Source organism: Anneissia japonica, unplaced genomic scaffold (assembly GCF_011630105.1).
Source record: "Anneissia japonica isolate Jap-2015-1 unplaced genomic scaffold, ASM1163010v1 scaffold287833_len2544123_cov190, whole genome shotgun sequence".
Lineage (NCBI taxonomy): Eukaryota > Metazoa > Echinodermata > Crinoidea > Comatulida > Comatulidae > Anneissia > Anneissia japonica.
The window spans coordinates 1,567,004-1,579,519 of NW_022757233.1; the positions used below are offsets into that span (position 1 = coordinate 1,567,004).

The 12,516-nt window shown below is 32.9% G+C and overlaps 2 protein-coding genes across 2 annotated transcripts in view; one reads left to right on the forward strand and one right to left on the reverse strand.

The window, feature by feature from the left end:
• Positions 1 to 4,056, forward strand: part of LOC117124580 (mediator of RNA polymerase II transcription subunit 21-like) — a 5,209-nt gene extending 1,153 nt beyond the window's left edge. Inside the window, exons 2-4 of the mRNA XM_033270870.1 lie at positions 1,761 to 1,842; positions 2,230 to 2,363; positions 3,034 to 4,056. Coding sequence (XP_033126761.1) covers positions 1,761 to 1,842; positions 2,230 to 2,363; positions 3,034 to 3,198 — 381 coding nt within the window. The 3' untranslated portion in view covers positions 3,199 to 4,056. The remainder of the gene's footprint in view (positions 1 to 1,760; positions 1,843 to 2,229; positions 2,364 to 3,033) is intronic.
• Positions 4,057 to 4,244: 188 nt separating this feature from the next.
• Positions 4,245 to 12,516, reverse strand: part of LOC117124613 (calcium/calmodulin-dependent protein kinase kinase 2-like) — a 52,080-nt gene continuing 43,808 nt past the window's right edge. The window contains exons 11-16 of the mRNA XM_033270909.1: positions 11,649 to 11,828; positions 9,282 to 9,355; positions 8,756 to 8,843; positions 7,904 to 8,032; positions 7,467 to 7,570; positions 4,245 to 7,272 (exon numbers count right to left, since the gene is read on the reverse strand). Of these exons, the coding sequence (XP_033126800.1) occupies positions 7,221 to 7,272; positions 7,467 to 7,570; positions 7,904 to 8,032; positions 8,756 to 8,843; positions 9,282 to 9,355; positions 11,649 to 11,828 (627 nt within the window). The 3' untranslated portion in view covers positions 4,245 to 7,220. The remainder of the gene's footprint in view (positions 7,273 to 7,466; positions 7,571 to 7,903; positions 8,033 to 8,755; positions 8,844 to 9,281; positions 9,356 to 11,648; positions 11,829 to 12,516) is intronic.

Below are 12,516 nucleotides of genomic sequence, written 5' to 3' on the forward strand. Positions count from 1 at the left end.
ACTTACAATGATAATTAGGCCTAGTTGTATTAAATTTAGCGTTTTCGCAACTCCATTGGCGCTCCATATATTTGCTGAAAACAAACCGCGACCGCAGTGAGGCGCGACCGAAATGATCTGTATTCATGTCAACTCGGCAGAGGCTTACTTAGCCTGGGCCTAGCCTAGGCCTACTGTATTTATCTAGGCCTATCCTACTGTAGGCAAGGCCTAGCATAGGGCCTAGGGGTGCCATTATTATTTCCTTCAAAATTGCCTCCAGACCTTATTTTGTTAGGCCTAGGCTATTCCTATCCTAGACCTAGTTTCCACTGCTGGCAACTTTAAGTATGTAGGCCTAGAGCCTATCCTTAGTACAACAAACATTGACGGTAGTACTACTACTATACATAATTAGGCCTAGCAAGTAAGTAAAAATAACACATTCTAGGCCTGCACACGATAATACATACATACAGTACATACAGCATTGATAAACATTTAAGTAGTATATCTCTCTTTGGTAGCAGTTCAACAGCAATAAACCAAAACGGCAATAAGTACCAAAACGGCAACAGACCAAAATGGCAATAGGCATAGACCAAAACGACAAAGGAGCAAAATCAATGCCAAGACTAGCTGCATAATTTTCTGAATCGTTTTGAAATTGTCCCGACAGGCAAATCAAATATTGCTCTTTTTCCCACTTTTAATGTATAATTGCAGTTATTTTTATCTATTACACATATGACAAATTATTTAGATTATTCATTTTTACTTTACTTTTATTATTATTATTTGTTATTATTTCACATTTTTTACTTTTATGACACATTGTTTAGCCTGATTTTGTCTGTATTTGAAAGTTTTATTTATTTAAATGTTTTTAACTGCTTTTATATTGTTTCCCCCAATCTATTATTGAATTAGTATGTTTTATTATTATTATTATTATTATTATTATTATTATTATGATTATGATTGTTGTTGTCGAGCATCTTGGTGTTCAAACAACAAAGAATACAGTACAACCACTTGCTTGGCTACTGCTTTATTTCAGGTTATCTTCCACTGCTTTAATGCAGGCTATAAAGTACTACAAACTGCCTGTCTCCTTGCAGGCTAAATAATTCCCTGCTTTCATGCAGGCTAAAAAACTAAGTGCCCTTTGCAGCATATATACTACCTGCTTCCTTGCAGGCTCAATAGATATTAAAAACTGCCTATCTCCTTGCAGGCTAAATAAACTGCTACATTGTAGCTTAAAAACACTACTTGCATTGTCTATTATTATTATTATTATTATTATTATTATTATTATTATTATTATTATTATTATTATTATTATTAACAAAAATAATCAAAACATAAAGTTCTTGTTCTCCTTTAGAACAATTATTATTTATTATTGTTGTTATTTTAAAGTTTTACTTATTTAAATGTTTACTTTTTTTATATTGTGTTCCCCAATCTTTTTTTTAATTATTGAATTTGTAGTGTTACATTGTTATTGCTATGACCATTTAGCCTCATTACCGTATTTAATCATGTACACTTTAATGTTTATAATTGGTTGCAGTTTTGACTTCTATTGCCGTTACCAACCATGTACCAACAAAGCAGAAAAACTCTTAATAAAATGATCCACCCTCCTTCCTTGTGGGCCTTATTGACTGTACTTAACTAAGCCAAAGTTTACAACTACTTTTCAGTCATGATGCATCACATTGATAATTATCTAATATCATAAGTTAATATTTGCATTTATTTCTGTATTCTAGCTTGCTGATCATTTTTGCAATAGCATTGGTGTACTACAGCAATCAGCTACACCTGGCAAACTACAAAGTACAGTCAAGGAAGGTAATTTAGTCCCACTGTAAAATGGAAAGTTGAAAATTGAACTACTGTTTGAAACTTGCAATACACATGATGATAAACTAAGATGATCATGACAACATATTTCTAAATGTAGTTAGTTTGAATGTATACTACTAGAGGCAGCACTGTTGAAAACACATAATGTATTCAAACTTGTACATAATCATTACAATTTACACGCCCATGTTATTGAAAATATTTTGATGTAATAATTAATCCTACTCCTAGGTTGCAGTATTCTTTATAATAATAATGAAAATTATCTTGATGATAATACTTGTAAAGATACAGCACATGCCTGTATTTACTAAAGTACCCAATAAATGTATGATAAAAATATGATTAAACAATTTTTTATTTTTATCACAGAGCAATCAGGAGCACCACCACAGCAGCAGGAGGATCTGACACTGTTGTTTGCTCAGTTAATTGCAAGAACTGCCAAAGATATCGACCTTCTCATTGACTCCTTGCCAAGTGAAGAGTCTACCACTGAACTTCAGGTACAAAGACGACCTTGGCTTATTTGTGATAGCCTTGGAGGTCCTTAGTAATAATGTCAATTATAATAAGGCACACATATTCATCCACAAATGCCATTACTTTTTATTTTAATACGCCTTTTCCACGGATAAGGCTAATTCAAGTTAGACGGCTTAAACCACCCAGCTTCCTATCCTGGTAACAGTTGAAAATCTTGTTTTAACTAGAGGGCTGAAATGCAAGTTCTTAATGGCCTCATGTTTTCCTTTCCCTCGTAGTGTCTTAAGAACATAACCATGTTTCACATTTATTTTTTTTTTTGCATAATGCAAACACTAACATTTTTACTATTAATATAATAATATTAATATAATATTATTACTTAGCCATGCAAACCTTCAAACAATATAATACTTACAAATTTGTAACAAATTATATTTAGTTATTTAATATTATTCTTATTTTTCAGATAGTTTATTGCTATGGTTACTTGTTTTTGTTACCGGTGTATATGAATTGTATTCTTATTATTTAATATAAGTGTTTCAAATTTCATGACATCAACTGCACATTATATCAACTCCAACCTTTTTTTTTTTATCATATAATCAATGTAGAAATCCTAAGTTGTTTTTCTTGTCATTTCATAAGTGAAGTACAATGCCAAAATGTCCTACATCTCTGTTTCAGAATGCAAGCTTAGCTAGGCTGGAGGAAGAGAATCATGAAGCTGCTAAGAAACTGCGTGATGTTGTGAGACGAGGGGATATCCTATTAGCACAGATACAACAAGCCCTCAGTGACATAGCTGAGGCTCAATTGAAAACACAAGAAGAAAAAGAAAAGCCAGAATGATTCTGTAAAGTATCAAGAATTGGAGTACTTGAAAGCAATTATGACTACAACATTAGGTGTGTTGATACATAAGAAGGAAGCATTGTGTGGCTAGATGATTGGGTTGAGATATTTATAGATTCGGGAAATTGAATCAGTAAAACATATTGGTTCCTGTAGCTCAATAGATAAGACTTTTGATAGGGAATCAAAGGAATAATGCTAGACTATCTGCATTGAAATTATCTTTATAGAAATGAATGTCTGATCCAGCAGTCAGAATGGGATGTTAGGGAATTGTAAAAATTCTGTATAATTGACCCATATTGATATTTCCTTGATTCTTATTTCTTTTTACCATAGCTGAAATGTACTTCTTAAGTTGTATTCAATAAATTGCACTATAGCTGAAATGGCACCTTAGGGCCAGTAAGAAGATGGGTTTCATTTCATCTCATTATTATTATTGTAAAAAAAAAACATTTAAAATTGGTCACAAATCATGAAATGAATGTACATACATCCTGTCGGATGCCAGTTGAGCTCACTTGATGATTGAGATTGCATATCCAAATATTGATATTGCACATTTTTTACCATCGTAAACAATACAATCTCTTCCCTTGTCTGGCACCACGGGGTTTACTCTGGGAACCTGAGAGGAAATCCCCAAGCAAGACACTAGCATGGTAGTCCTTGAAGAAAGATGTCTGTTTACAGACTTGTGTCCTACTGGCACTGTTACATGTAATTAAAATATTGTAGTAAAAGTAAAAAATTAACTATTTGTAATTTATGAAAAAAAAAACTATACTACAGTATAGTCAGTTTAGTTTGTTGTTTTGGAAAGTCAATAATAAAAATAGTTCTACACTTTCATTGATGTATGACCTTTTTGAAAAATAACATCCAGCAACTATGCTCTCCACATATTCTTGCTGTTTACAGCATTAGGCCCGTAACTGGGTGGGGGGGGGGAGGGAATAGGGTAATAAGCTCTTACAGCAATAGGGGAGGATTCCTAGAGTGTATGCATTCGTATGTTTGAACCATAGAAGACACAAATATAATAGAATTGCTTGAAAATTTATTTTAAACTTGTAATACAGCTTACAATATTTTACATGCGAAACATGCCCATTTAATGGACAAGGACCTCCTTTAGCAGAAAAATATAATGCAACATATTCTGTCTTTATATACTTAATTTTAATCAAAACAAGGACAAATTTTTAACCATTGGCCTAAATTCTACCAACGGCTTACAAGAGAATATGAACCATAGAAAAATAGTAGATATATATCTTAATGCTTTGTCCAGACTGTCAACTTCCCTATGATTTACTCGTACAAGCCAACATCATATCACATGTTTTCACACCCTAATATGGATGACCAAATCACAGGCAACACTTAATGTGGACAGAGAACCTATAACAAGCAGGCATACACTATCACATTTTTGTCTATCAGACTGGTCTTATTCGTCAAGTAGGATTTTACCACTGCGCAGGTGGGCATGGTTTAACGAAGAACGACCAGTCGAATACGGCCAGTGTTAAGGGTATTACATCAACATGCCCATATATGGGCAACATACACTGTAGAGTGGACAGGGCTTCAGCAGATAGTGGACTATGCCCTACATCATCAGATTAAAGTTTAAACATTGTCTGACAGATCAAAATATGATAGTACACACTAAAGCCCTGTCAAGACTAACAAATTTTATTCAACAAAAAACATGTGACATGCCTAAATATGGTTATGATGACATCACATCATGACCATATATAGGCACATCATGACTATATATGGGCATATAACATTTTTTTTGTCAAAGATAATTTGGTAGTGTAGACAGAGCTGAAGACTCAGTCTTTGGAATGGAAATTTCAAACAATACAATTATCAAGATAAAAGGTAACATTAAAGGTTAATGATATCAAAAATCAATCAAGATATTCAAATGGTGATATTAAAGCTTAATGATATGGAAATCAAATAAATTATTGCATATGTGCTCTGTGGGAAAAATATATACCACAGCTATAACATGTACCATACACACATTCAATTATTGTCATAATTTTCTATAATTTAGAAATCATCATATAATTCCCAAGTAAAAGACGGTGTCTTGTAATATTTCAATTCCAGCAGCACAATACATAAATTTAACCATTACTAAAAAAAAAAACTAGAATAAAAAGTTAATCTCCCCTTAAAAATGATAGATTGGCTTATATAATTATTCTCATTAAAAATATATGTTAAAAATTAATGTTCAAAATTCCACTAAACTAAGTTCAATTTTAATTTTCTATTGGGAACTTCTAAATATAAAATGTTTATTCTATCCTTAAAAATTACGAAATTCAACATGTTTTTTTTTGTCTCTGAAGTTGATGCATTTGTATTGTTTTATTGGTCAATGTTGGCCAAATGAACGTGGCTATTGGGACAGATAATTCTGCTAGACAACTGTAGCAATGACTGGCTCATTTACAATGTTAACCCTTGATATGTACAGTATAATACTCAGAATGACCTATGACCGAGTTTAAAGATACATAACATTTTAGAATAAATTTAGATTTGTAGATCGTTAAAAGTTTATATCTACTTTTGGCAATGAAAAAAATAACTAAAATTTTTACCTGGTAAAATAATATTAGAACAAAATATCAACCAAAAATATTTTAAACACATTTTAAGCGCTTTAGCATTACTGTATATGTATTTGTAGTTAACTTACTAATAGTTACATTGACAACCTCTTTTAATAATGAATTAATAATGCTGATTATAGGTCATATTTACCTAAAAATAACAGTATTCAACCTTATTTGCATATTGCTTTACTGCCCAGTCAACAACTTCAAATACTTTAATATTGCAAATTTTAAAACTCAAACAGTGGATCAAAAATCGAACATTTATCAACCTTCAAAAAGATTTTTTCTTAGATTTACAAGCTTAGTGTCCTACTTGCAAGGGGTCAAACCATTCCATATTAGAAATACCAGTGGGGAAGGGTCACAATTTGACAAAAGGATCATCATGTCCCCTCCCTTGCTGATTCTTACAGTGGATCACCACAGGTGTCCCAAGTCGCCCAGAATATACCCTGCCTTCCGCAAATTCAAAATATTTGCAGGTTTTTAGGGCCATTGGGTATCACTATGTGCAGCGAAATGGAATTAGATGTCTTAAAAAATCTGATTTAACCAGATCTCCCAGAAGTGCCTTATTTAAATGTGGGATTCCTATTACCATCTTCTGCCTAATCAAAAAATCGTAAAATTCCTGGTTTCTTGTCGACAGTCATCTTAACATAACTACCCATTTCATGATGCAACTTTTTTTCATTCTTTTCTATTATCCAAGTAGATGAACGAATAATGATTAAAATGTGATCTTTCAAGTAAAAGAGTAAAAATACAAGTGGGAATCTTTTTAATTGCCAAATACATGCGATTAGACTAAATTTCTACTTTACATGCATTACATTTCAAAGTTATCCCTAGTCTTCACCACTCAAAACATGCGTATTTTAACCTGATTATCATTTAAGTTGTAGAAAAACCTAATCAACTTTATACAAAATATTCCTTAATCAAATTACATCATGCTCTGTCATACAAAAATTTCAAAAAATTCCGCTTCTCAAGAATCAGACAAGGTAAAAATTTGTTAACGTAAAATGTCAATGTTGTTTATATACACACAGCATTCACAAATGCTGACACATAAACTCTTGAAGAATATTGAAACATCCAAGTATTATTTCAACTTGTTATTTTCCAATTACCACCATCTTAATACCATGTAATATACACATCACCTGAAAGTTTAATAATATATGTTGCTTATTGATATTTCCAAGATATAATTTGGCTGTATAATAGCCATACTGAGAGATGTATAATAGTACAGGATTTGATGATACTACATGTTTTCTACTTCCAGAATGTTCCTTATAATGTTGAGAGTATCATCATGAGTAACAGGTAATACAGTATCATCCTGATATGTCCTTTCTATGGAGTACCTGATCGATGTCGCATTCTTTCACCAGGCTCACATAATGTCCTGAAAAACACATAAAAGTAAATATATATGTAATCAAAATTATGAAGTTAAATCATAATAAGCTGAATATGGTATGCATAAACCTCTTCAGGAACAAAAATAAATAATATGGTTAAAGAAGGGATATTGTTATTGTCAACAATCTGAGGTTCAAACACAGTTCTCTGATCAAAATGTTAACTGCTGATACTTACATTTTACTTAAGGGATGAATAAGAACCTTTCCTTCTTTGCTTTTGCTACCTTGTTTGTAAGGATTCTGAAAAGAACCTTTATTTAACATCTTCTTCACTAAAATCTGAAAAAAAAAATCAAAGAAAAATCAGCATATGGTTCCAAGTAGCCATGCATCTTGTCCAGAGCAATGGTTTCAGCAGAGAGGGGGACCAAAGCAATGGGCCAAGTAGAGCCTTGGGCAGAGTCCCAAAATAAAAAAAATCTCTGGTAGGGTTCACAGGGGGAGTTCTGGCTTAGTATGACCCAAATTGTGCTTTCAGACCACACAATTAGAGATTAGCAATCAAAATAACATTATTTGGATAGGCAAATTATTTTTGGTCTGACAAACTTATGGCATCAGACAGAGGGGGTTCCAGGCCTGTTGAACGGTGGAAAATGCTGTATTACTTACGAGTGTTTCTAGCTTAGGCACTGGCTTGACACAACAGTCAACCTCATCTTGAGACACTTCAATCAAAGTGCAATTCTCAACCTCAGAGAGCATTGGTTCCTCTCCATTCACAGTCACCCACTCATGTTCCTGGTCAATACAAAATCATAATTATAATGGTGAATAATAATTATGTCAAATGTAAATTGAAAATCAGCAACAACAACAATATCAACCAAAACCTGTAAAGAACAATAACATATTATTGAATAAATTCATTGGATCCAACGATAAGTATGTATTAAAGGTTCTTTTTGATGATCCAAAGTCAATTGTAAAATTGAGATGTTACTCACTATTTATTTACACTTGACTTTGGATCATAAAAAAGAACCTCTAACACATCACAGTAACTTATGTTGCGAAAACAAGCCAAGCCTGTCACTCCTTTAAAATCATGTTTCAGAGTTAATGGCCAAAACATATGGAATGCCTAAATTTTAAAAATCTATTTTATTGCACTAAACTTAACTTTATATATCTATACAGCATGCTTTGTAGTTATTTTCCCCATTTTCGACGTTAAAACAACATTTTTAACAGTTTGGTGATATTCTCTGCCTGAGTAATGGCCGAAATTGTAAACTTTGAAGGTCGATTTCTCAAATGCTGTTCTTTAAACAGCAGGATGTTTAAACTTACGTTATTTTATGTCACATTTAAATTATTCTTTTACCATTCTAAAACTTTCATTTTACTTTTTAACCCTGTATTAATAACTAAAATCAATTTTTTGTGAGGATTGACTGGTTTTGCTTATCTTTGCTACATATGCAAAAAAATAACTATATGGTCAGGAACAGTAGTGTTTACCTTTATCTCTGGAAGTGTAATTCTTTTCTCTGGATCTTTCTCCAACATTCGTTCAATCAAATCCATTAATTCTTGTGATATTGCTGGCCTGTGGAAGGTAGGGTAGTGAAAATGTAATCAAATATTGGTAGAAATGTCATGTGATGAATTCTCTATTCTAGGTTGATATAATCAATATATTCATTCTTACAAGGCAAAAAATGTTTGTGTTGACTAAGCACAGTGAAATTTGTAAATCAGGGTCCATCAGTCAGGAATTGTAAGGCTTATTGACAACCATCACTCACTAATGCATTTTGTTTGGTAAAATGGTAAGCACAGGACTAAAATTCATGCCTAAGATATCAAATGTATTAATCAAAGCATACAAAGTGGCCTTTTGAAAAATAACACAAGTTCTTTTGGCGCCAAATAAAAATTCTTGATGTTTACAATTTTGAGTCAGCGGGGCTTTGGTTTTTTGGCCTAATGAATCAGAACTATTTTCTGTATATCTGTCATTCAAAATATACAACTATGTACTTACCTATCTGGGAATGAGAGGGGCTGGGTTCGAATCTTATTATGAAGACCAAGAATAAAGCTGTCTGTATATGGTACCTAAAAATAACATAAATACATAACATAGTTTTATGTCAAGGGTTTTGACAATTAAAATTAAAAACTATGATATATGAAATAACATCTGGTTATATAAAAAAAAGCAGATAAGGCCAAAAAAAATTTTGTTTGTTTGCCCTCCTCCACCCGACCCTAACTCACTGGAAAAAAAAGGGAAGAAAAAACAAAAGAACTTGAAAAAAGTTTTTTTTTAGCTTTTTTCTTTACAAATTAATAAAAAATGTAAGTGAATTTATCTTTAGTTTTTGCCAGATGCCCTACAAATTAGTCTAAAGTTGTTGTCTGATATAAGATATCCATCTGATGAGTATAAAAAAAAAAATAAATAATAAAAAAAAACTTTTTCTACCTGCCTCTATTATTTTTTTAAAAAGAAGGGCAAACAAACAATTTATCTTATTTGGCCTAAAATCTTGGAATTATGTATTTGAATATGATCACATTGCTATTATTTTATTATATTTATTATTATTACATAAGCATTCATACATCTCACATGATAAAATAATCACTGCATACATTTTCTAGCTTTATAAGGTATGCAGCTATAAACAGGCATTTCAATTCAATACTTACAGTATTCAGCCCACCGGGATGTTTAAATGCTTAAATTATCTTGCCCGTTTATAATCATAAAACTCGAAAGCATGACTTTGATTAAGCGGTTTACAGGCATACATATTCAGACTTTAGGTATAGTCTACCCTAAGGGGCTTTAAGCTTGTCTTTAGTTAAATAAATGTAACCTTCAAAACAAGAACAGGTCACATATCTTGCACATCAAATATGCTATTAGTAAAGTAAGACTGGAAAGTGGGTGTTTACTTATTTTAAGGACAAGGTTGTTATTGTTAGGCCACAAGAAGGTCTTTCTTGTCACCACCCACAAGAACGTTGTTCTTGTCACTACCCACTTTCTTATTTTGAGTTACACTTTTCTTCTACTTCCACAAAAAATTAATACAATGCGAAAACTCCTGAAGAAATTTAACATCTTTATACGCATTGAACATTCATGAGAGTCTATGGCTGACAAGGCCTGGATATACTATGTAGGTTGTAGCAGCGGTGGACTAACGCCCGTATTCTTAAAACAAACTTTAGTCGAACTTCGAACTAGAACTTCATTTAGTCTTAGTTGCAACTTCAACTTCAATTTGTATTCACAAACAACGTAGTAGAAGTTTTAACTACAACTAAATCAAGTCCTAGTTGTAGTTCAGCTGAAGATGACTGGCAAGCAACAACTATCAAACTAACCAATAAAAAGAGCTAATTTTAATAGCAGACGAAATTTTAGAGAAGAATATTAAACTGCCGTCTGTCTTTCAAAAACATATTTCCTCATAATTCATAATTGACCATTATTAGCCTAACTAATATTATATACTAATAACTATGTTAGTCGTTAACATCAAACGATAGAGAATTTGTACTGTCATTAAAAATTTGCTTTCTTTGGAGTACTATTACAGTTGAGGTCGAGTGAGGGCGGTGCCATCTTTGTTGTTGTTACGGTGCATCTACGTGACAGCAGCGCGAGAGGATTTCGTGCAAATCAGTAACTGTTGCATGTGGCAAGTAAAACATGCTAATTTCGCCTTTTGGAAGCTAAACGTAATGTCCCTTTTCTTGAACACAGTGGAGATACATCAGAACTACTTACTTTATCGTAAGTTACAAAAAGCACGTTTTCATTGGGGTAAACATTTCAAGTCGGAGATTTAGCCTGACCCTAGGCTGACTAAAAAAATCGGCCTGCGGAGGTATAATTTTAGGCGAGGTTCGCGTCATTTAGTCGTAGTGCTAGTCGAAGTTTGTTTTAAGAATACCGGGGTAAGTATAGGCTTCCGAAGAGACCGAGCACCAATCAGAGCCTATGGTTTGAGATGGGATTATGTTTATTTCTCCTAACACTGGGGGTCCAAGGTGCGCAGTCTCTTTAAGCTCTTAAATTTCAGTCATTGTCTAATCAAAACAATTCCATGCTTGGTTAGGCTATTTTTTTGTGCTCGCATTTCACCATCCCCTGAATCAAACACTCTGATCAAACACTCTGTTTCCCCATTGTGAAAGGAAAAAAAAAAAATTGAAAATAAGGGCCACATATTTTCCTCTTTGGTACTAGTAAAGTAGTATGGGCCTCCTAGGGCCCCTTCTAACCCATGGACGTAGGTCACCACCCTCTGTCCAGGAAGTTCTAATGTATTACGCCACTGTCTACAGATAATTTTGAATATTGGTCATCATTACGAGCCACTAAACAATTTACCTTGCCATAAACAAAGCTGAATAGTGTGATTCCCATCGCCCACACATCAAGTGCTCTACCTCCATACTTATTGGAATATTCCGAAAGACTCTCTGGTGCCATAAATGCAGGTGTACCAGCTGTATCCGACAGTAATGCATCGATTCCTTCAAACTTATTACTTACTCCAAAATCAGATATCTAACAATAAAAAATATATACGTAGTCGGTTATGACATTTCAAATAAATAAATACATCTTTGTACCTTAGTAAAAAGCAACTGACAGAACTTCTGTATTTACATCTATCTTGGTTGTAATTATGCATTTCAACAATTGCTTTTCTAAATACAAATTGCTTCTTCAGTGGCAGATTCAAATGGGAGCCCTGCCGGCCCGTGGAAATTGGAGGAAAAATAAAATTACATTCAAATTTTAAGTCTGAGGTGGTATAGACCTTCCATCTGTCAAATTCCTTCCCGGGCCCTCTTTATTTCAAATTCCTGGATCCGCCACTCTTTTATGCGCGTATATACACGGGTAACATTGTTTTCTTTTGGAAAGGTGCCTAATAAATTAATGTTAACTTATTAATCATTGAAGTTTTTATTTGCTCCCAAATTTATGTCAATTTCATGTTCATCAGAACTACAACCTAACTCAAATATTAGAATGATGAAAACTCCATTTAAAATAATCTGAGCATTAGAATGAATGTTCAGAATCTTCTTGACTCCTTTTAAAACTAATTAATTTGATATGCATCAAGCAGAATCATTAAAGCTGGAATGAATTATCAGTGTGGGGATCAGGTAAAGGACTTGCACTGAGTAGTGTTACGGATTCAAGATTTGATCATATTAATTATAATTAAATCTGCTCTGTATGC